The sequence below is a fragment of the Antechinus flavipes genome, chromosome 4, assembly GCF_016432865.1.
Source record: "Antechinus flavipes isolate AdamAnt ecotype Samford, QLD, Australia chromosome 4, AdamAnt_v2, whole genome shotgun sequence".
NCBI classification, from domain to species: Eukaryota; Metazoa; Chordata; class Mammalia; order Dasyuromorphia; family Dasyuridae; genus Antechinus; species Antechinus flavipes.
This window is the reverse complement of record NC_067401.1, coordinates 137,350,907-137,375,288: the sequence shown is the minus strand read 5'-3', so window position 1 is coordinate 137,375,288 and position 24,382 is coordinate 137,350,907. Positions and strand designations below refer to the sequence as shown.

Sequence of the window (24,382 nt, the reverse complement as noted above, 5' to 3'; positions counted from 1 at the left end):
GATATTTTGAAACTACTCAGTCCCATTGCTTTCTCTATCATTCCTAACTGGTGTCAGATGTAGATGCTTTCTTTTAGGGTCAGTTCTCTTTTTTTATTTTTTATTTTTAAAGTTTATTTTATTTTATTTTCAAAACATATGCATGGATAATTTTTCAATATTGACCCTTGCATAGCCTTGTTTTTCAGATTTTCCCCTCTTTCTCCCCACTCCTTCCCTAGATGGCAAGCAATCCAACATATGTTATACATGTTAAAATATATGTTAAATCCAATATGTGTAAACATATTTATACAATTCTCTTGCTGCACAAGAAAAATCAGATCAAAAAGAAAAGAAAAGAAGTAAGAAAACAAAGTGAACTATAACAAAAAGAGTGAGAATGTTATGTTGTGATAAGGTCAGTTCTCTTTTGGGTTGATTTGATGTGGAAGAAGAGGAGAATGAAAATTGAGGTGATTTTCTTCCCTATTTCCTTCCTTTTTTTTTGTACTCCTTGACTTACCTCCCCCAACACACACACACACACACACACACACACACACACACACACACACACACACACCTTCCTAATGGATAGAATGCTGGGCCTAGAGTGAGGAAGATCTTCTTTCAAATCTTGCCCCCAGACAGCTATTAATGAAAATGACCCTGTCCAAGTTAATTAAATACTCTGTGCCTCAGTTTCCCCATCTGTAAAATGGGGATAATAATAGCACTTATTTCCCAGAGTTTTTGTGAAAATCAAATGAGATTATATATGTAAAGCACTTTGCACAGTACCTGACATATAGTAAAAGCTATACAAATATCAATGTGGGATTATTATTACTAATCCTCTATATGTACACACTCTCAAAAAAAGATCTGAAGTAGAGAGAGTTAAATTAGAGAGCATTTCACAACTTGTTTTCATCCACTTACAGTAAAATGAAATGAAAACCACCCCAAATAACAATGTTGCCTACATTATTTTCTCACATACCTTTCTTTCCTCTTGCCCTTCAACAGCCTCCTTTCTTTGAAGACTCCAGGATATTCCTTGGTGAAAGGGAGTATGGCTTAATGGGAAGGAGTTCTAGATTTGGAGTTAGGAGACAGGCAGGTCTGAATCCTAGTTCTGACACTTAGCTTGTGGGAGCATGGACAAGTCAGTTAACTTTTCTGAACCTTACTTTCCCCATCTCGAAAATGGAAGATTGCTATGTAAATGTGAGTCATTGCCCTGTATGCTTGCACATACCATACCCCTAATCCCAGCTACTGTCAAATCTTTTGGGCTTGGGAATTCCGAGCTGCTATAAAACTGAAGCTAATGAGAAGGCTGCACTAAGTCTGGCACAAATGTGGCTAGCCATGAGAGAAGTGGTGGGAAGTTGTCCATCAGGTTGCCTTGGGGAGGAGTAGACCAGCCCAGGACAGAAAGGGTGGAATTGGCTCACAACTAACCCTTGTTCTTCCAGCTGAGGTAATATGGGAGAGCTGGTGATCTTTAGAAACAAGTGAGTTATTCTTGGATGGAGGGTCCCATTCATTTCTACTCTTAGGGAAGCTGAGGTAATATGGGGGAGGTAGTACTTTCTAAAAACAAGTGAGTTCTTCTTGGATGGAAGGTCCCATTAATTTCTACTCGTAGGAATTGCTCCCCTTTCCAATCTGGTAACCTAACCCCCCAAGCCACCATCTTGGTTAATCACTCTCAGGTTAATCACTCTCCAAGCTTCTCCACTGATTCCCGGTTAGACAAAGAAGTAAAAGACAGTCTGCTGTATGACACCCTGGTCCTGATCAACCTGGGAGCCTGTGAGAAGAAGAAAGTCCTGGAGGAAGCGAAGCGCAGGGCAAGGTTTCTGCAGGATTTCCGTTCCAAGGAGATCAGGTGTGCCCTCATTGAGAGGAAGGGCGAAATGACCTTGATGCTCCTTCCCTCCTCTCTCCCGGGCCCACTTTCTGCTTTCCTAGGCCTCGGTGCCATGCCCCTCCTGCACCCATGGGTCCCAGGGCTGCCTGCTTGGGCACCCTGCTGGGCACAGCAGCCACAGCTGAATCTTTTCCTTCCTGCCCCACTCATTCTCCCTGCTTTACAGTCAGTCTGTCACATTCACATTCCCTTATCCGCTTTCCTTTCTTTGCTCTGAAATTAGTCTAATGACCCTGATAAATTGACCAGGTGCCAATGTCTTAGTGTTACTTCTCCCATTTTTATGTTTTAATTATGGTCTTCTGGAGTCACAATTCCCAATGGTAGACCACACACCAGTAGTCAATGTGTAGACCACAAGACCCAATGGTAGACAATTGGGTAGGACCCCCCCCCCAAAAGAGGGGCCTTTCAGCATCTCTCAAATGATAGCACTTGGACAGCTATTGTCCTGAATTGGACAATAGCTATTGGACCTGAATTGTCACTTTGAACACTGGATTACTTTAACTCCTTGAAAAGGAGACCTTTTGGGGCAGCTACAGGGCACAATGGAAAGAGTCCCAGTCCTGAAGTCAGGAGGACTTGAGTTCAAATCTGGCCTTAGACACTTAACTCTTACTAGCTGTGTGACCCTGGGCAAGTCACTTAACCCTAATTGCCCCAGCAAAAGAAAAGGAGACCTTTTTAGAGTTTTTTTGGGGGTGAGGGAGAATGGGGCATTGAGATGCTGAGATGGATAGAGCACTGGCCCTGTAGTCACAATGACCTGAGTTCAAATCTGATCTTAGATACTTGACACTTATTAGCTTTGTGGCCTTGGACAAGTCACTTAATCCTGGTTGCCCCTCCCCCCCCAAAAAAAGAATTGGTTGGGAGGGAAGGTAGAAAACAGAAAATCTGCATTTTGTTTCTGGTTTGACTGCAAATGTAGCTCACTGAATATATCAGTAGGCCTTGATTTTGCTGCTTTGAAAAGGAGCAAAGAGCCTTTTAACACAGAAAAAAAATTACAGAATATTAGAGCTTAGAAGAAATGACTTTCGAGAACTTTTTGCTCAACCCCCTTTTTATAGATGAGGGAGTTGAGGAATGAGGAACTTGACCACCCAAGTCATATTCTGAATTAGGGGCAGGGACATGTCTTAACACCTAAGGCTTTTGAATTTCAGTTCTTTCACTCTTCTCTATCAGACCTTTACCTTCTCAGGGGGATTCTGAGGAAAATGCCTGTTGTGTTTATAAAAGCATGTCAAACTCCTTGGAGAGAGTCCCTTGAATTCAGGTAAAGACAAATTGTTCCTTGAGATTGTCTTTGGGAGGAGAATGATTCCTCATCTCATCAGAACTAAACCCAGGAAGGCATGAAATCCTTTAAGCACCTTCTGCCTTGCTACATTTTAGAGGATGTTTCCACTAGTAGTAATGATCATGGAGGGATCATAAGTGAGTTCTGAATTGGAGGTGGGAGAACTGGATGAGGTGATTTCCTTTAGCTGTCCTAACACCCCAATTGTCTGAGTCTCATTCTGAGAAAAGTTGTTGTACTTACATGTCTGTTTCTTTCAGGATCGAAGAATTAAAGAATTATCAGGCTATGTGGCTGGAGAAAATAGAACGTTATGAGAAGGAAAAAAGTGGTGGCTTCCGGAGGATTTATCCAGAGTTTGGGTTTGAAAAATATCAGAAATATTTTCATCACAGCAATTCACTCTTTCAAAACACGGCAGCCTCCAGAGCCCGGGAAGTGCATGCCCGGTACGAAAAGGAAAGCCAGGGCCATCAGAGGGTGGGCAAGGCCTCGGGTTTGGCTCTGAGATTGTCACCAGTGTCTTCTGTGTCCATAAATTATTCTTTGACCTTAGAAGGCCTGGTGTAGCCATAGTTTTCCCCATTAAAGTTTCTTGAAGAATATTTGAAGAAGGGGGATATACCCTATGGGATAACATAGGCTACCCAGAAAGATTGAAAAGTATAAAATCTCGGTTATCAAATAGGTGGGTTCTTGTTTGTGGGCACTCACTTAACCCAGATGGACAGTATTGCTGACTTGGTTCTGGATCAATGTGTTGTTTGACAAACAGGCAGGAGTGTCTGCTGCTGGACATCTGTGTCCTTTGGGTTCCCATAATTGTCTTCTCCAAAATCAAGGGATGAGAAAAACGATGGGATGTGAGGCAGCTTGGAAATAGAGGCCCAGTTTCTTTAGCTTGAATTCCACAATAACCATGTTGGAGTATGAGCTTGGCAAAAGGGAATGGTTTCCCATTTTCTGTCTTCATCCAGAGGGTATCTTAGGATTAGGAATTATGTGTGTATAGGGTATATGTATGTGTCTGTATGTGTGCATGTTGTTGTTTGTCCTTCTGTAAAAGAAGGGCAAACTTTTCTGGAAGAGGACCATGACATCATGAAGGTAATTCCATAACTTGCAAGTGAATTGGATTTAAATGAGACAGGGCTGTGCAAAGTCACCAGCCTCACTGTGTGAAATTGGGGATGAGGGGGTTTGGGGAAGAAGAAATAACTTCTGATAGATTTCTAGATTTCAATGCTGATTGCCTAGAACTAGTTGTTGAGAATTATTGGGCTGCTCTGAGAAAAGAGGGGTAAAAACTTGTAGAAAACTAGGTACCCTTTCTCCCCATCTAGGTAAAAACCCATCTTAAACTGGAGGAGCCCTGGGCCAAAACCCTCACCATCCCTTACTAGTTGCTACCACCAAGCCCATTTGTCATTATCATTAATAAGGATTTTCTTCAGTTTTCTCCTTTAGTATTCAATACTTCTAGCATCCTCATTCATCCCATCACCTTTCTTCTGGTCTCAGAGGAGGGAATAAGTATAATAAGTATGTTCCTTGATAGATCAACTCTTCTATCTGCACTCTTGGTTTCATTATTTCCCACCTACTCCAGTATTATTCTCTCCTTTTTTCTTCCCCTTTTTGATTTTTGGATACAGATCTGTGATTTTACTTATGTAGAGAGCTCCTGGTGGGGAGATTTCTTTTGTCAAGAAAGATCAACTGTTTTGAAATGTGCAGTCTTAAAAAATTAGTCCTATGGGGCTCTGAGAGGTTAAGTGGTTTTTGCCCATAAGTCTTTTTAATCTTCCCCTCTTCACTGGTTCCTTCCCATACCTACTTACTAACATCCTTGTTCTCCTCATTTCTAAATTTAAAAAGCCTATTCTTAACTCATCTAACTCTGTGCTATGCAGCTACTGCTCTATATTTCCAAATGTTTTCCCTTAATCCTTTCCACTCCATACCCTACTCTAACCTCCCCCTATTAAAACTGTTCTCTTGGTCAGATCTCCAAGGATCAACAAATCCAGTGGAATTTTTTTCAGACCCCATTCTACCAAATTTCTTTGTTCTTTTTAACCCTATTGTCTATGTTTTCCTTCTACATACCCCTCTTAATCAGCCTCATTGATGCCAAATTCTTCCATTTTCTTAATTTTCTAATCACTTCTTATTTTCTTTCTTATGTCATAATATTCTCCAAGGGTCTATCCTTTATCTACTTTTTTTTTCCTTTTTCTCTTCTCTTTTCTTCTCCCTTTCTCATCCCTTCTCTCTCCTTTCTTCTCCTCTCTCTTCTTCTTTTTCTCTTCTTTAGTAATTGCATCCATTTCCATGGGTTCAACTCTCACTTCAATGAAAATGCCTCCCAAATCAGTATCTCCTACCCTCAGCTCCTTTCTGAGCTCCAATTCACTTCTTTTAGATTCAATTTTCTTAAGCCTTGCTTCTAGAGGAGGCCTTTCCTGGTCTTTCTCCCTTTACCTTCTGATAATTATCCTTCATTTATGCCGTGTATATGTATTTTGTGTGTGCATAAGAGATTTGAATGCTATCTCCCCATTAGAATAGAAGTAAGGAAGTTGGGAATTACAGCTGAAGTGGTGGCCATGTGCCCCCTGAGCTCAAATCCAGCCTTGGACACTTAGAGCTGTGTGATCTTGGGCAAGTCACTTCATTTCTCCTGGCCTCAATTTCTTCATCTGTAAAATGGGGGTCACAATAGCACATATTTCACAGGACTATTGTGAGAATCATAACATGACGATAGCTCTTCTTATCCATAGACAACCCTAGTGTAGTAGGTTGAGAGCAGGCCAGGGAGCCAAGGAGGCCCTTAGTTCTAAATTGCCCCTTGATGCACACTGGCTGTGTCACCCTGCTCAAGTCATGTAATCTCTTGATTTTATAGGCAACTTTTAAGATTGTAAATTCCAAAGAAGGCATCTATCTGCCTTGCTAGAGAGAACTTCATCTGAGAGTTTGCTAAGTCAAGTCAGCAAACTTTTGTTAAGCCCCTACTCTGGACCCAGGTAATTTGCTAAAGTGATTTTAGTACAAAGAAAGGCACCAAAGTAGAACCCACTGTCTAGGAGCTCGAAAGACTAATGGGCTGGGAGTGGGAGGATAATATTTAAAGAACTATGTGCAAACAAGTTATAGATTGGATAAGATGGAGATTATCCATAGAGGGAAGGCACTAACATCACAGGACCTCCTCTGGTTCCTGCTTTGTATTTACAGAAGTGTGTACTTGTTATACACCCTTTCCTCCCCTCATGAAATACAAAGTTAGGGTAGATGCTGTGCAATCAGGAGAATGGTCACAGATGTATAAGGTGCTATGGTGGAAGACCCCACAAGTTTGAACAATTGTTTGGCCATGGGGAGTGAGAGAAAGAGAAAAGTCTTAAGTGCATCTAGGGATGCAAAGAAAGGCAAAACATAGTCCCTGCCCTCGAGGAGCTCACAAACCAGTGAGACAGCAGGCAAACAGAAGTGAGATACAAACAGGAAATGACAGAGGAAAGGCACTAGAATTAAGGGTGAAATAAGGGAAGAGATTTCTATGGAAGGTAGGATTTTAGTTGTGACTTGAAGGAAGCCAGTTAATCAAGTATAACTTAAAAGATGAGAACCTGGCTGGCTGGGAGGATGAAGGTGCTCTCAACGAACAATGAGAAATGATCCCTTCACCAATCTATTCTTCATATTGTTTTCAGATTGCTTTTTATGTATACATCTGGTTGTGTCACCTATTCAAAAACATCTCTCATCAAGTAATATCTCATTGTCTGGTGTTCAAGGCCACCTTTGATCTTAAATGTTTGCACCCTTATTCTCTGTCTCTTGAGTGTGCCATATACTTTTTTCCTATGCCTTTTTACCCTGTTCCCTATTCTTATACTATGCTCCCATTTCCTCTTACCCTTTAAAGTCCAACTCATGTTGAACTGATGTTAGCTCCACGATGTTACCTATTTAATTACTGGTCCCTGCACCACGGGCACTCCTCCCTCCTTCCCCCTTTCCCCTAGCACTTCAACCCACCAAGTCAGGAATAACCTCCCTTTGGACCTCAAATAATAATCTATACCTCTTTGGTGAATTTTTCAGAGTTGTAACTGGGACAAGGTCATCGGGAATTTGTCTCAGCCTTGACACTATGGTGGTTGTGGGGTTGCCTCTTTCTTATATTTATCCAGATACTATCTTTTCTGTGGCTAGCCTGTGCCCCCTGAGCAGTATCTGGAAAGACAGTTGGTAGAGTGGGGTCAAGGACTAACAGAGGTCAGGGGAGAAGAAGGGGTGAGAATGGGTTGTCCCCTTTCTGGGTATGACTATGTACAATTGGATTGTATCTCCTGGGACTACTCTGGACCACTGCCTCCCATCCTGCCCTTCACCCCCATAATTGAATTTAACCTAAGTGTCAGAATTCCTAGTGGCTCTGGTACTTAGTGTGAATTATCGTTACCACTATCTGTTAGTATCTTATCCTTTCCTAGACTGCCAGCTTTATAAGGGTAGGTCCCCTTGTCTTATCTAAACTTTGTATTTTCCCCAGCAGCTAGCACAGTAGTCTGTTATTGTTGTAACAAATTTGTTGAATTGGATTGAATTGACTAGGCAGCAGATCCAGGAATTACGGCTGAAGCAGGAGAAGAAAGCCTTCTATTCGAAGGAGAAGAAGACAGAACTTCAGGGTGAATCAGCAGGCGATGTGACCAGGGTCTCTCTCCCAAAGGAGACAAAACCACAAAGAGCTCCCGTGTACAGCGCCAGACAAGTAAATGCCGATGGTCGGGAAAATCGGAATTATCCAGTACATCTCCCTGCCCTGCCTTTGGGGGTGGAGGGGCTGATCAAGAAGACCACGGACCAGGGTCCAAGCCCGCTGAAAGTGTTGGGCTGAGAAGAGGGCTGGGAGCCGCAATGGGGTGGGAGGCTGGAGAGGCACAGGGTTTCCCCTTGTCCTTTTCCTGGCCAAACAGTAAAGAATGCTGCGCAGGTCCTGTCTTGTACACCTTCCTTTCTGCCTTCAATAAGGTGTCTAGAAAGGCCACAGGACTGTACTGCTGCCCACCCCTCCAGAACAAAGAGAGTCATGGGGGGTGTGGGAGGGGCTGGTTCCAAGACTACCTTTACCCCACATTCCTAGTTCCCCTCTAGGAGAGGATGATTTTTCTGTTAGACCTGGCAAATTATCCTGCTACCAGACAACTGGGCAAAACTTCTGAGATGTGGAAATTTCAAGGGACTCTGGTGATTTCGTGAAGGACATAACTTAGGGATGACTGTCTTCTGCTCTTTCTTTTGGCCCTCCCATCTGGAAAAAGCATGGCACTCTTCCCCCACCCAGCCTAGTCTTACCTTGTCTCACCTATGTCTTGAGCTTCCCTTCCAAATCCCATTTTACCCATCCCCTTTATACATTACACCTTCCCCCTTTGTACATGAGTGCAAAGATCCAGATTATATTTTTTTATTTTGCCTACTATCTCAAAACTCTAGGTTTGGTACTGAATGAGAGAGGCTTTTATAATGGGCCCTTTCCCCCAGCCCCCCACAACCTCAGCACCCTCTTATGCAAATGACTTAACAGGGATAAGAGGTGGATTCACCAAGTACCATGCATATATTTGGTTTGCTCCTTCTCAGCTCTCCACTTCCTCCATGTTGATGCCCTCTCCATCATCCACCTTGGTCTCAAAGTCAAAGCTGAAGCTAAAGAAAAATGAGTCTCTGAAATGCATAGAACCTTTCAACTTCTATGAGGAGATCCCCAAGCAAAAGGTCAATGCAACCTTACCGGTGAAAGCTGGAGTGTGTCACTACAGCTCTGTGCCGGACCTCAGGAAGACACACATCGCTGGCACAGAAAAGCAGGAGCCCTGGAAACCCATCTCTGCAAAGGCTGAAGGATCCAAGTCATTCTCTGATGTGAGCATGTTCTCAAGTGGTTCTGGGAAGGAAGGCACAGTGATGCTGTAGAGTAGGATGGTGCTGGGGGCAGCTAGTGGAGAGAATGCTGGAGACAGGATGACTTCAGATGTAGCCTCAGGTACCAACTAGGACAAGCCACTTAAACTTTGAGTCTTCATCTGTACATGAATGGAAGTACGACTTCCCAAGGCTGTTGTGAGGATGAAATGAGATGATAAAATTCTTTGCAAACCTGAAAGTGGTGTGTAATAGTAGTTATTGTTAACATTAGGACCTAGCTTCAAATTGTAGTCCTACCCACTTAACTCTATGCAGGTCCTTGACCCGGACAGGGCCACTTGGGTTATGACTACAGCACCATCCCAGTAGTTTCCTCCCCCTGGCATCCATATCTCAAATAAGCTGCTCCCTCCACCTTTTTTCGCCATTTGTTTTAGGTATAAAAATTATTACTTATACCTTTGCTTGGGTAAATCTGTGAAAGTGATTTCCTCTCTCTGGGCCTCAGGAGGGAGATGGCTACTGTAGACCCTTCCAGATCTAAAGGTATGAGACTAAATCCAAAAGCTGAAGTTCCTAGAGTCTGAGGCTAAGCCAAGGGGAGAGACTCCTAGATCGATGGTCAAGTGCTCTGGACTCTAGTTTTTATTCCATTTTATTTTGTGATATTGTAACATCACTTAACAGCTTCAGGTCTCCGTTTCATAAAATCCTAAATCTGTGATATATTTATAAGATATAAATATCTAGATATTAGAGCTGGAAGAGACCTCAAAGGCCATTAGGTCAAGCTTCATATTTCAGTAGAGGAAACATCCAGGGAGGGTGACATACACCCAATGTTTCACAGTTAATAGGTATCAGAGATGGAATTTGAACCCAGGACCAATACTTGTTCTTTTTCAAAATTCTCCCTCCCTAGTTTTAAAACTTAGATAATGAAATGGCATACTCAATCTAGTTAAATAAATGGTGTAGTGGACATTTTCTCGCCTATAAAATAGCACCAAACCACCTTGGGGGGGATTATAAGAATTAAAGGAGACAATAAATTTATAAAGCACTTTGTAAACCTTAAATGATAGCTTTTTATGCCTGTCATGAGTGGGCAGGATCGTAGGCTCAGGAGTGACTTACCCATCTCCTTGTCCTTACTGAGGTAGCTAGTTGTTTGGCAGTGGGTAATCAGATCACTAGATTTGGAGTCTAGAAGACCCAAGTTCAAAACCTGCCTTCCGTGCTTTGTAACTGGTGTGAACAAAACCACACTTGCTGTGTGATCTTGGGCAAGCCACTTTAAGCTCTTCCTGCCTATCAGTATAATTATTGTTCTTAGGTAGGATTCAACCCAGGCAGTTGAGGCCAGTTATTTAAAGACCCCAGGGAGGTAGGGAGTGGGGAAGACTTCTGGAGGAGTCTCTGTAAACCAGTCAGTCTGTTCTAATGGCCCAGTTTTGTGATCAGAAAATTCTTCTAAGTTCTTATATCATTGATTAAATCAATTTCTCATCTTTCTGTTCCTACCGAGGACCCACAGGAAGAGGCTGATTTTTCCCAACTGAGTTTTGCCCTCTTTTTCTTTCAGCTTCTTGCTTTGATGGAATCCTCATCTATGACCAGTGGCTATTCCCTAGAGTCCCCACAGCCATTTCCAACTCTGAGCATATCCCCCAGACCCATGTCAACTAATTGCGTGCACTTGGAGCTAGACAATCCTATCGAGATAATTTACGAACCACAGGACTACCAAGAGAAAGCATCTACTTCCATCAAGCCTCAGAACTCGTGGTGCGACCTGCCACAAAACTGGAACTCAATGACTTCTGAGAGCAATAAGACACAGTTCCTAGTATCCAAGTTGATTAATGTAATCCCCGCAAGGACAAAATTTTCCTTATCAAACAGCTCTAATGCAAAGCTATTGCTGAACAAACAAAGAAGTGAGTTATCCCTCCATTAGAGATTATTTCACCTCCCTGGAGGAAAGGGCTCTGTGTGCCTTATCTGAGAGAGCTAACAGTTTACCTTGGTGGGGAGACCAAATAGATAAGAATGGGATCATGTTTTCAGGGTGCACTTATAGATAGCTCATCTCTCTATAGGGCCCAACTAGCTGAGTCTGCTCTGGCTAGAGGCAGTGAATGGTGTGAAAGCCGGGACATGGCTTGAAGCTTCCCTGAAAGTAGATCAGTGGTGATTTCAGATCTTGATACCTTTTGGACTGATGATGATTTCCTAGCAGCAAGGGTTATTCCCCTGGCTTAAGTAACTAGACAAGGGAAGAAGGAGGATCCAGTCTTAAGCCCTGATCAACCACTTATTTTGAAGACTTGGGGGCTTGAGATTATTTTTGTAAAGTGAGAAGGTGTTCTACATCAAAGAACTCCTTTGACAGTCTAGTAAAGTCTATGGATCCCTTCTCAGAGAAGTTTTTTTTATATGCATAAAATCCATAGGAAATCAATTATATTGAACACAATTATAAAATATATATGTGTGTGTATGTAATATATACACACATATGTGTTTATTTATATATATATATATTTATGTATAATATATATATACATATATATGCATATATATATGTGAGTATTAAAGACCTAATTTAAGAGCCCTTGGATTAGAGGTCTTCCCAGCCCTGGATCCCACCTTTGTATGAATTTGTGTTGAACGGCACCTTTTCCAGCACCATGATTTGAAGATGATGCTGATATTTGTCTTTCCAGAAGCCACCTTCCAACACCGTGGCTGTAGGAGCCAAAGTTCCACAGAGAAGAAATCCTTGGAGGATGCTGCCTTACAGCTGCTCTTACAGAGGCCAAAGAGCCAGCATTTACTTAAGAGGGACTTGCTAGTGATTGCCACACCAGCCCGACTTGATCCAAGGCCTCGAAAAAACAGCAAGATTGTAGGGAGGGAGCGCAGTGGTGGGCAAGGCCGGGCACCGTCCAAGGGCTCCCCATCCTCCATCAAGGAAGCTACCTAAAAGACTAGGTAGGCAGGGCCGACATTTGTTAGAATTTTTCTGTAGGAAGTTCCTTCCTTGTACTACTGATCATACCCCACTCCATAATAACCACTACCTCACTTTCACTCATGTCCGTCCTAAGTCAGGAATGCAAGGAATTCATTTCACAAAGACCAAATTCTGCCCACAGTTGAGGAGGTGATTTTGATGCTCTTTCCTTGAGGTACTGTGGACAGGGGCAGAGATGGGTGGCCAAAACCTGGCCCTCCAAGTCATTAGGCTTGCAGGTGGGCATAATAAATATCCTGACTTTACAGGCTAGGGGTAGTCTGAGGACGGAGACTTTAGAGAAGTGCCATTATCTATCATACAGCAGAATATGGGGAGATTGGAGGAGATAACAACAACCTCTATTAAATCCTTAGAACATTTGAAGGAAGTCAGTATATAAAGATGTATGGAACTTTTTTTTTTTTTTTAAGAGCATCATACATATCTGGAGATGCTGCTACCAATGTCATCAAGGTGGGGCATTTATTTTGGGGTGGCTTTTCTCCATATTGAAAGCGAATTTTGCTGAGCCATTATAAACTGACCATCTTACCTGTTCCCTCAAGTGAACAACAGCACAAATGGTAAGATGATCAGGTGTCAAGCAAAGCTATCCAACCCTTTCGAGAACTCTGACCTGTGCTCTCTGCCCTATTGATACCATGTTTTCATTAACTGGCCTAGATGGCTTTTAGGATTTTCTGGTATGGGTGGGTAGCTCTTTTAAGCTGGACTTCATGGATTGGTTCCCCCTTACTTGGGGAAGTATGTAAGAAAGTTGAGATCCACATCCTTTGAAAGTTCAGAAATTTGTCTTTCAGTAAGGTTTTGGATGATTGACTCACCTTAAACAGATTTATAAGCTGATGTGTCCATCTTTCACTTGCTTATTTCTCATGGGCACAGAGGGCAGCTGGGTGGTGCAGTGGCTAGAGTGCCAGTCCTGGCGTCAGGAAGACACTCACCTTCTTGGGTTCAAATCCCACCTTAGACTCTTATTAGCTGTGTGACCCTGAGCAACTCAATTTTGTTTGCCTCAGTTTCTTCATTTGTAAAATGAACTGGAGAAGGAAATGGCAAGCCAATCCAGTAAGTTCATACTAGGAGACTAGATTTCTAGATCAGGAGATTATAGAGAAAAGTGAGTTTAAATTAGCACCATTAAGAGTAATAATAATCACAACCCTATATTTATATTAGAAATGGAATAGTATAGTGGGTTAAAGCTCTACCCTCCGAAAACCTGTACCAGTGTCTTGGGCAAGTGAAGAATTGGTATTAGAGGAGGGGCTTTGACCTGCACTAATATCTTAGTCCACCCCACCCCAAAAAAGGTGTGTAGTGTTTTGTCACTTTCTTATCTAGCTGATAAGAAAACTTTTTTTTTTTTTTTTTTTTTTTTTTTTTTGCTGAGGCAATTGTGGTTAAGTGACTTGCCCAGGGTCACACAACCAGCAAGTATTAAATATCTATGATAAGATTTGAACTCAGGTACTTCTGACTTCTGGGTTGGTGTGCTATCCACTGCACCACCTAGCCATCCCAGAAAACATTTTCAAAAAGGTGAAATGATGATCAAGGTCATGTACCTGCCGAGGGTCCAACAGGAAGGGAAATCCAGGTCTCCTGGCTCCCTTTCCATCCACTCTACTTTGCTGTCCCAGAATAAGCATTTATATAGCTCCTTTGAAAAGGTAGGTATTGTTATAACCTCCATTTTACATTTGAGGAAACTGAGTCAGGCACTAAATTATTTGCTCAGAATCATAGTCTCTGAAATTGTATTTGAACTCAAGTAGTACATAAAGGCAGTATATATTCTTGACTCCCAGGCTTTATCCATGGTCCCACCTAGCTTCTAGAGCTACAGTGTCAGGAGACACAATATAAGTTTTCCAAGTTTAAGAATTTTATGTTTTATTGCTGCAAGTCATCTGCTCTCTTGTTGACCTGTTTGGAATTTCCACCACCACCCCCTCACCCCCCAAACATAAGAGGAATCTTATATCCTTAGTAATCTTTTCCCAAACCACAATATTGCCTACTTCTGGGAAGATTGGCGTGAGATGAACTAATATATGATTGGGAAGGGGTGGGAGGTTCCTTTGAATTGCATAGAGTTTCAATGTGCCCTAGATTTAGGGGTTCATCTCAGTGGGGAACCTCTTGCCTTCTCTACTATGAATTTGGAGCAAATAAGAGAAAGCAGAAGTCAATTGAAGATAATTTTTTTTAATGAATGTCACACCTTGCTTTAGGCCCTTTCCCAATATTTTGAATACTTTGCTTCTCATAATAATAACCATGCTTTCCATGTCAATTTAAAGTATTCACAGCACTTTTTTCACAACTATGTGCAGTAGGTAGTGCAAATGATCTCCATTTTACAGATGGCAAAACTGAGGCTCAGAGGTAAAGTGACTTGCTTAAGTCCAAGCAGCTAAGAAGAAGCAGAGCTGAGAGACCAACCCAGGTTTTCTGACACTTAAGTGCAACGCTTTCTCCCCTACATTCTTATGACTTCCTCATGTTCCACCTTCTATTGTGTTGGTCTACCGAGGAAGATTCTCCAGTGCTATCTTCACAGTTTCTCAGCTACAAGGGGTGGGAGCAGCAGGCTATCCCCCCCAACGCTATTTCTGGGATTGGGGGCGGGAATATCTCGGGGCTTAGGGAGTCAGATGGGTTTTGGCCTCCTTGGAAATACCAAACCAGTTTGCCTTGGAGTCAATGTACTAGTAGTTCCCAGGGTCTTTAGAACACAACAAATTGGGATGAGCACCCCAAAACACTAAGGTTTAGCATGGGTGGGGGTGGGGGCAAGCTTCAGTTCTTCTGACCAACAGACCAGGCTATGATTTATGGACACAACCAACAGAAAAGGGAAGTCAAATTAGATTGTAAGCTCTTTATGGGTAAGGGACTATTTTTCATTTTTGTGTCTGTGTTGTTCAAAAACCAAGTGCTGTATGGATGTTTTGATGAAAGAATCCCAGCTGCTGTTTTCCAACCCTCGTGTTCTTTCACCTTCCCCGCAGGCCTGAGATCTTTTCCTAGGGTTCCTACACTGTGCATACAAACAAAATCTTTTTCTCTTTCAAAAGTCTGAAACTGTAGATAACTCCCTTAGTAGCTACTACCTATAGCATAGAACAGTACCACTGAGGCCAGTGGGTGTGTTTTTGACATCCTGACAGCTGTCTGGCCAGACTTAAGCTGGTCTTGTAGAAATGTAACTCTTTGGAGGAGATGCCTTTCCTGGACTGAGCAGGGACTACAACTTTGCAGCTGCTGCCTATGGAAATCTCCAGCATTGCTGACAAGAATCAGCCTACTGGCCCCTTGAATGGCACCATCAGCCCAGCTTTTGTCCGAGGGGGCAATTTCCCACTTAGAAAGGGTTTGGAGAAAGAATTATGCTCTCCAGAAATTTCTTGGTAGTTCTATGTCTTTGTTTGAAGGAAAGGTACAAGACCAGAGACTTGATGAGAAATTCTTGGGAGGTCGTACACAGGTAAAAAATTAGCTCCTTTCCCCAAGCTCAGTGACTAGCTCTTAATCTGGTAGTCATCTTTCTGCTACAGACCTCCCCTGCTCTTTTTGAGGGGAGGGATGGGGAAAAAAGAATGGAAAGAGAAAGGGAAGGTGCTGTCAGTGAGATAAAGCAGCTAAAAGTTTTATTTTATGAAAATTAACCTTTTGCCTGCTCTTGTTACATATTTAATAAAATTTTAAAAGTACTAAATACTGGGGGGGGAAATTTTTTAAGTTCTAAATATTGGGAGGGATGGGGCTTAAAGAGATTGGGCCCCTGGATGTGGTAAGAAAAATGGTCTTCTCTCAATAAGACAGGTATACATTAGTTGCAGAGGTGTCAAGAACCAATGATTCATAGGGAAAACCCAGTTAAAAGACCCATCCTATTCTTTTTCTCAAGTAGACCACCAAATGGGTAGTTGACAGTGGAAGATCCCTTGCACAGTTTCCCAAATAAAGGGGGAAAGCAAGTATAAGGAACAACTCTTTTAGCTGGGACAAAACATCCATTTCTAGGTTAGAATCTTAGAACTATGAAATACAGTTTAGACACAGAAGGAACTGCAGTTCTTTTAAAGTCATAGAAAAGAAAAGCAAATTATTGGCAAGAGCAGTTCCCTATGTTCCAACTCTGGGATCCTAGAATCATAAGGTTGTATAATAGGACCAGAGATCTAGTACTGGAAAAAAACTTTTGAAAAGTTAAGAAAATGAACCCAAGAACTCTTTACTCCTACAGATCTAGCACACCTTCCATTATACCCACACTGCCTCTAGGCCAAGTGTTGATGTCTTGACTCCTATTCTCAATGCTCAAACAGTGGCTGGACCCCTTTGTTCCTTTGATGACTGAAAGCTCTAACCCTTGGCTTACCATGCTTTAATGTGACTGAGGACCATGACACCTGATTCCTGTCGCCATCCCAGTAGCATCACTACTCTTGTACAACTCATTTTGATTTCACAAAATCTGAAATGAAATTGGGAAGCAGAAAAATTTGCCAGTGATTTAATGGCTATTGCTGCCATCTTGTTCAGTGTATATTGGTTTTAGTTTTTTGAAACTAAGTAATATTCTTAATTTCAGGTAAACGAGTTCTTCCAAAGGCCATCTTTAAGGTAGAATGCCTCTTTTGTGAACTTACCCATTGATTGTTTTAACAATCAAACCTCCAACCCTAAGCTGACGACCCTACTAATGATTTATATGAAAATTCTTTTTGCAGAAATAATTTGACATTTACATTGTAGTCTGAAAGATCTGAGAACAGGTTTTTATAGGTTTTCTTTGTGGTGAAAGATTGGGAAAATAAAGATCACAGGACCATAAATAATTGGAAGAGAATGTCAAAGTTATCCAATCCAATCCCCTTAAAATTTATGGAAACAGGCACAGGGAGTTGGTCTTGTTCAAGATCACACAGTAAGGTTCAGAGGCAACACTTGAATCCGGTTGTTCCATTACTCCATAATCACTGCTTCCCCTCCCCACCCACTATAACACCAAAAGAGGGGCAGAAGGGAATTGTGCTTAAAGACCATATTTGGGCCAGTTAAGTATGCTACCTATGTAAGGCTTCTGAGTGGAAGTCATCTCAGTTAAGATGAGCCAAGAAAACAGAAATCTAAAGACCACCAACCTAATTAAGGCCTTAATTTTCCATAAAAGCAAATAAGCATGAATAATAAAAATAGAATTATCCTCAAATAATTTGTGTTTAGTTCTGGAATACATATATTGGAATCAAGTCTTTTCTCTCTGTGAGACTTCTATTTTCTCCTGATATACAGATATCCACTAGAACTCAAGTGGATGATCAAAGTGATCCATGAGCAATTTACAATTCAAATAATGAGTTGAATAGTCCTTTCAGTGTCTTTCCCCTTTACCAGAACAGTTCAGAAGAACTGACCTAGACCTAGACCTAGAAACCATGGAAGAAATGTACTTGCTATAGTTGGAGGAATCCTAGGTTTTCTAGAAATTCTGCAAAAGATGATTTTGAGACTTGAAATAAGGAATTCTAAGATATGGAGGAGAGGAGGGAGAATTTTTCAGGAATAGGGGACAGCCATTACAAAGGCAGGATGCTCAAAGAACAGCAAGTAGAACAGTATGGCTGAACCATATAGTGCATTAATAATGTGAAAAAAGACTAGAAAGACAGGGGCCAGGAAAGACAGAAAGGGGCCAGGAGCTTCAAATGCAAAACGGAGATTGTACTTGATCTTAGAAGTAATTGGGAGCCACTAAGTTTATTGAGTTAGGTGATAAGGTTACTTGGTTAAACCTATGTTTGGGAGATTCAATATGGCAGCTGGGTGGAGAATGGATTGCAGTGGAGAGAAATTTGATCCAAAGTGACTGATTAGGAAGCAATTGTAATAGTTCAGAGAAGAGGTGATGAGGGCCTGAGGGGTGAATGGGAATGATAAGAAGGGGTGTATCTGAAAATTTTGTGGAGAAAAATTACAATATTTGATAAACCAATTGGTTATACAAGGTGATCGAGACTGAGGACTTGGATAACTTAATGCTATCTAAAGTTGAGAACTTGGGTGACAGGAAAAGGATGGCAGTACTTTTGAAAATAACTTGGGGAGCAGGAGTGAATCTGGGGAGAAATATGAGTTCTGTTTAGGACTGTTGAGTCTGAACCATCTTGAGAACATCCAGTTAAGAAAGCCCCAGTAAGACAATAAGTGATGATGATATTAAAGGTCAGGAGACAACCCAAGTTGGATAATTAGGTCGAGGAATTATTTGCATTTGAATGACAATTGATCTCAGGAGAACCAATAAGATCACTAAGTGAGAGAACCTGAGGAAAAATTAGAAGAGGGCCTTGAAGGCCACCCAAAGTTAGTAGTTTAAATAATCCAGCAAAGGCCCCTGAGAAAGAATGGTCAGATAAATAACACTAAGAATAATATCATGAAAACCTGGAGAGGAGAAAATATGCAGAAGAAAAATGCTCAACAATATATTGAAAAGGTGCTCAACAAGTGCTCAAAACGGCTGGATACAATGCTGCAGAAAGCTCAAGGAAGATAAGAATTTAGAAGTCATTTAATGGGGCAAGTAAGAAATTGTTAACTTTGAAGAAAATTTCAATTGAATGTTGAGGTTGGAAGTTATATTGCCGGTGGCTTAGATAACAATGAGAGAAAAATAAATTGCTTTTTTTTAGGTGTTTAACAGATACAGAGTTTATCCTTCTTCTAAAATTGCTGCTTTCACTACCATTGTTGACTCGGTTTTTCTGTTAGAAAAATTGTTACATTTTTTTGTTTTTCTCCTCTCCCATTTCACATATTCAATTGGGTACTAAGTTCTGTTAATGTTATCTGGACAAAATATCTTTCAGTCATCTCTTTCTCTCATTCTCACTATTGTTTAGAAGTACAAATAGTCAAATAGGATAAGCCCTCATGGAAACTAAAATGGGTCTTCCTATTTTTTCTTTTATCCATCCCTCCCCAAATTCAACTAATCCAACAATAATTTCCCTACCAGACTAACATTCCTCATGCTTAAACACAGTGAAACAAATGAATTAGTTTTATAACATGATTAGTCCCTGGTACATTGCATGAGAAAGTAGAAATGACATGAAAGAAAATATAAGAGCAGCTGGATCAGATTTAGTGCAGAGATAAAGAGGTCCCTGCTGGCAGTGACAGAACTTTGATTGCATTGTGAAAATATGAAAAAAGATAGGGATAAGTTGGGGGATAAATTAGGAGAGAAATTACAGATTCTATTTCTATTGTTATTGTATTACTAAAAGACAGTTGAGAGTTTGTCAATAACCACTTCTCTCTACAAAATCTTCATGAAAATGATTTACACATGAATTAAGGGCATCCTTGATGAAAACATAAGATGTAAAGAACTTGGGTGACAGGAAAAGGATGGCAGTACTTTTGAAAATAACTTGGGGAGCAGGAGCAGGATATTCTACAACAAGCACTATCTTCTCAATTATATTACTGACCAAAAGGGTGAAGAAAATAGAAGATCTGTGCTCATTTTTTTTTTTAAATAAACTCCTAATAAGCATTTAATTCAGTATGGTAATATGTTTCCTTAAAAGGCTCTTCCTGCCCCCCCCCCCAAAAAAAAGCAACCAAAGAAACAAAAAAATAGTGAAAATACTATGCTGTGATCTACATTCACTCTCCATAATTCTTTCTCTGGATGCAGATGGCACTTTTCACCCCAAATCTATTGGAATTGTCTTGGATCACCGAATTGCTGAGAAGAGCTAAGTCTATCATAGTTGAGCATCACATAATCTTGCTGTTACTGTGTACAGTGTTCTCCTGGTTCTGCTCACTTCACTCAGCATCAGTTCATGTAAGTGTTTCTAGGCTTTTTTTTTTTAATCAGCCTGCTCATCATTTTTTAAAGAACAATAATATTCCGTTATATTCATGTACCATAACTTATTCAGCTATTTCTCAGCTGATGATTATCCACTCAGTTTCCAATTCTTTGCACAAAAAGACTGCTACAAATATTTGTGCTCATGTGGATCCTTTTTCCTTTTATGATCTCTCTAGGATATAGACGAGGCAGTGATACAGCTGGATCAAAGGATAATGCATAGTTTTATAGCTTAGGAACAAACATTTATTAAACACCTATGCCAAGCATGGTGCTGAGTGCTTTACAAATATTCTCAGATGATCTTCACAACCACTTTGAAGTAGGTGTTTATTATTTCCACTTTACAATAGAAGAAACTGAGGCAGGCAGAGATTAAGTGATTTGCACCGTGCCATCTAGCAGCAAAAAACTGGAAGCAAAGTAAATGCCCATCAATTGGGGAAGGGCAAATTGTGGTAATGGTAAATATAGTAAATAAATTGTGGTATATGCATGTAATATGTTGTAAGAAATAAGTATGATGAATTCAGAGAAACATGGAAAGACTATATGTGTACTGATGCAAGAGGAAGTAAGCCAGAAAAAAATATATACAATGATTACTAATGGAAATATAAAGAATAGAAAGGATAACAAAAATTGCCAAAATATAAATAACAATCTTGGCTCCAAAGAATAAGAAATATCAAGAAACATCTCTCTCTACTCCTTTGCAGAGGTGAAAGGTTAAAAGATATAGAACACTACACCAGATTTTTGTCAGTGTGGATAGGTTTTGCTTAATTTTTTCCTCTTCCTCTTTTTTCCACTTCTTTTCTTTTTAAAAAAGACTGTTAGAAGGAATGGTTCTCTGGAAGAGGAAGAGGAAGGCACAGAGGGAGAAAGCTAGGGGAAAGTAAAAATAAAAGATAACCAAAAATAATTTTTAAAGAAGAAGTTATTCTGATAATCTTGATTGTTGTCAAAGATGTTTGCCACAGTCATTGAGAATGTCCAGTAGAGATTCTGAATGGAAGAGAAATAACTAAATGACTCAATCAAGAACCTAGATGTAATTCAGATCTTTTGATCCCAAATTTGATAGTTCTTTCTACAAGATTATGGTTCCCTCCATAAGAATTTATTATGAATTTAATTGTCCTTTAATTTGTCTAATCTTTCTTGAAATTATTTTCAAGGTAAGAAGAAACATAAATTTATTGTATTTTGTGCACTTTCTCTTTTCTGACCTAAGACTGTATTGTTTAAGCTTTAAGGAGAACTCTTTCCTCTTGGTGTTTCAGGGTCTGGCAATTTATTATTTCTTATATTATCATTATATACATTCTGTCTTTTTTTGTGACTAGGTTATAAACTCCATGAGGGTAGAGCTGTCTAAATTTTTTTTACATTTACAATTAACCCATCCCACCATAGATGCAGGGAGTTTTCATTTTAAAAAGTGTGTTGAATGATTGTACAAGTAAAACCTGTAACAGATTACTTGCTGTTTTAGGGAAGGGGGAGGGAAGAGAGAGAACAAGAAAAATTTGGAACTCAAATTCTTATAACAATGAATATTGAAAACTAGCTTTACACTTTATTGAAAAAAAGTGGGGGAAATTTAATATATTTAATAAAAACAAAAATGTGTTGAATTAAATTGCAATCTTCATTGTTAGAAGGAGTACTCATATCCAGAGACAAATTGTAAATTTCTGTGCCTGGATCAAGTACCATAAGTAACGTAAGTGACAAACTACAGGGAAAATGCTCTCAATTGATGTGGGGACAGTCAAAGCACCAAATGAAAGAAGAACAGATATAGTCCAGGAGGGTGTGTAGGAGGAAGTTGTAAGCATAGGAGAATAGGAGAGGAGCTCTTATCATCAGCCTTTTGATAGTTTCCTTTTTTGACAACTAGCTGTCTAACTGCTAAGTTTTTTTTCTGTCCTGCAGTCAATGCTTTTTGAATTTCTTTCTCTTTCTCTCTCCAAATCTGCTGGGACAAGACCCTGATCACTATGCTCTGATTATAGTACTTTTTAGGTGGAAGAAATCAAAATTCAGGGATGGGGTGGAAATAGGGTGAAGGGAGGGTCAATTATTCTGGCAAGAAGGTGTTCCTGAAATCTAACCTAAGCAGTATTTCGTTTATCAGTCTCACACTTTTTCTTCTGCTTTTGAAATGCTGAATGATTTAAAGGAGGTAATTGTTCACAGCAATTTTTTTTTTCATAGCAGTCTTGCCTCACTAACTGGTACAATGGCTCTTTTTAAACACAGCCATTTTCAGGAGGAAAATCAGTTAAAGCAATAAAGAAGGTTTGAAAATTGTTGGGTAGGGCAATACTGTAATTTACTAAGCATGATGTTCAATTATTTTGCATTCTTCAGTCATGACTTCATGCTATTAACTGGTGTCTCAAGAAAGCCAATAAGGCAATATGCCATATGATGGTTATTCAGTGTTTCCCCAGCATATACAGTGTGTGTTTGTACACCCGCAGAAAAGAAACCAGGACATTGTAGAGAAGTAGTTGAAAGGAAATATAACCCAGGGAGCAGTGGTTGGAAAGTAGGATATGGATTCCTAGATAGATGGATTCCTGCTCCTACAAAACCAGTGGACAGCCAATATTTTACAGGGACTCTCTGCTAAATATATTCTTCTCCATATACTGACCTGATATACCAACGGGCTTTCAGAAATCAATGTCCAAGCCTCAATCTCTCCCCTTCCCCCCTTCCCATTCTTCTAAAAGCTTTAAGAAAAAGGTATGACAGAGCCAAAACTAAGGTGTGGCCTCTGGGATTCTTCTTTTAAACAAATTATAAGTATAGTCACATAAAGTAAATCATAGCTGAACATATATGCCTTATTCTGTACCTGCTGTGTCCATTACCTTTTTGTTGAGAGAACTAATGTAGGCTTAAATCCTCTGAAGTTATGATTGGTTATTGCATTAATTAGTTTTCTGAAGTCTGAATTCAATGGTTCCCGCACTTCTTACCTTATTGCATTTATCATGTAAATTGTTCTCTTAGTTCCACTTCATTCTCTTTCAGGTTTTTTTTCAAGTTACTTCTAATTCTTCATATTCACTGTTATTCCCTGTGCAATAACTTTACAATAGTTTCATACATCACTTTATTCAACCTTTCCCCAGACACTCGTTTTCCTTCAAAATCTTTATTATAAAAAAGGGATAGGGCAGCTAGGTGGTGTTTAGCCTATCTCTCCAAGAGCATATCCTTATCATTGATCAGTGTGGCTCCATTAGCACTGAGTAGTTGAGATTTGCCATAGTTTTTTGGTCCATAAATAGATTTCAGGCATTGAGGAAACAGTTTGGATTATTGTTATCAGTATAAAACTGAAGCTCAGGAGGACCTGAGTTCAAATCTAATCTCAGATACTTAACACCTCCTAACTATGTGACCTTGGGGAAGTCACTTAACCCCAATTGCCTCAAGAAAAAAAAAAGGGATGCGGTTCCTTTCTTGTACATACCTAGTAGGGATTTTATAATTAAATGCCACAGTGATATTTTTGTGTGTTTCCAAATTCTTTTCGAAAATGATTGGACAAACTCACAAGAATATATTTTCACAGCCCTTCTGTCATTTGTTATTGTTGTTGTCATGCCAATCTGACAGGAATGAGGTGATCCCGCAGTTGTTTTAATTTGCATTTTTTCTTATGTTTTAGTTAGTAATTTAGAACCTTTTTTCAAAAAATGGTGGTTGAGAACTTTCATTTCCTTTTTTGAAAACTGTTCACATCATTTGACCACTTATCCTTTGAGGAATGGCTCTTGGTCTCATAAATTTGTATCAATGATTACATATCTTGCCTATAGAATTTTATCAAATATATTTGCTACAAAATGTTTTCAATTAACTGTTTCTTTTCTAATTCTAGCTGCACTGATTTTTGTCATGCAAAAGCCTTTAAACTTTACATAATAAAAATTTCCATTTTAAAGAGAAAATAAGCCATTTGTGCAAAAATATTTTATAGTGCCTGTTTTTGTGGTAGCAACAAATTGCAGATATAGGGGATGTCCATCAATTGAGGAATGACTGAACAAGTTGTGGTATATAATTATAATGGAACACTTTTGTGCTATAAGAAATGCTAAGTAGGATGACAGAAACATCTGGAACCATTTGTATCAATTGATGCAGAGTAAACCCCAATTGCAAGCAGACCAGGAGAACATTGTACAAAGTAACAGCAATATTGTATAATGATCAGTTGAGAATGACTTA

At 40.0% G+C, this 24,382-nt stretch overlaps 1 protein-coding gene across 1 annotated transcript in view; it reads left to right on the top strand.

The window, feature by feature from the left end:
- TTLL6 (tubulin tyrosine ligase like 6) overlaps positions 1-15,208 on the top strand; it is a 48,972-nt gene extending 33,764 nt beyond the window's left edge. The window contains exons 11-16 of the mRNA XM_051994739.1: positions 1,704-1,879; positions 3,491-3,679; positions 7,860-8,019; positions 8,892-9,173; positions 10,762-11,116; positions 11,906-15,208. Of these exons, the coding sequence (XP_051850699.1) occupies positions 1,704-1,879; positions 3,491-3,679; positions 7,860-8,019; positions 8,892-9,173; positions 10,762-11,116; positions 11,906-12,165 (1,422 nt within the window). The 3' untranslated portion in view covers positions 12,166-15,208. The remainder of the gene's footprint in view (positions 1-1,703; positions 1,880-3,490; positions 3,680-7,859; positions 8,020-8,891; positions 9,174-10,761; positions 11,117-11,905) is intronic.
- The last annotated feature ends 9,174 nt before the right edge of the window (positions 15,209-24,382 follow it).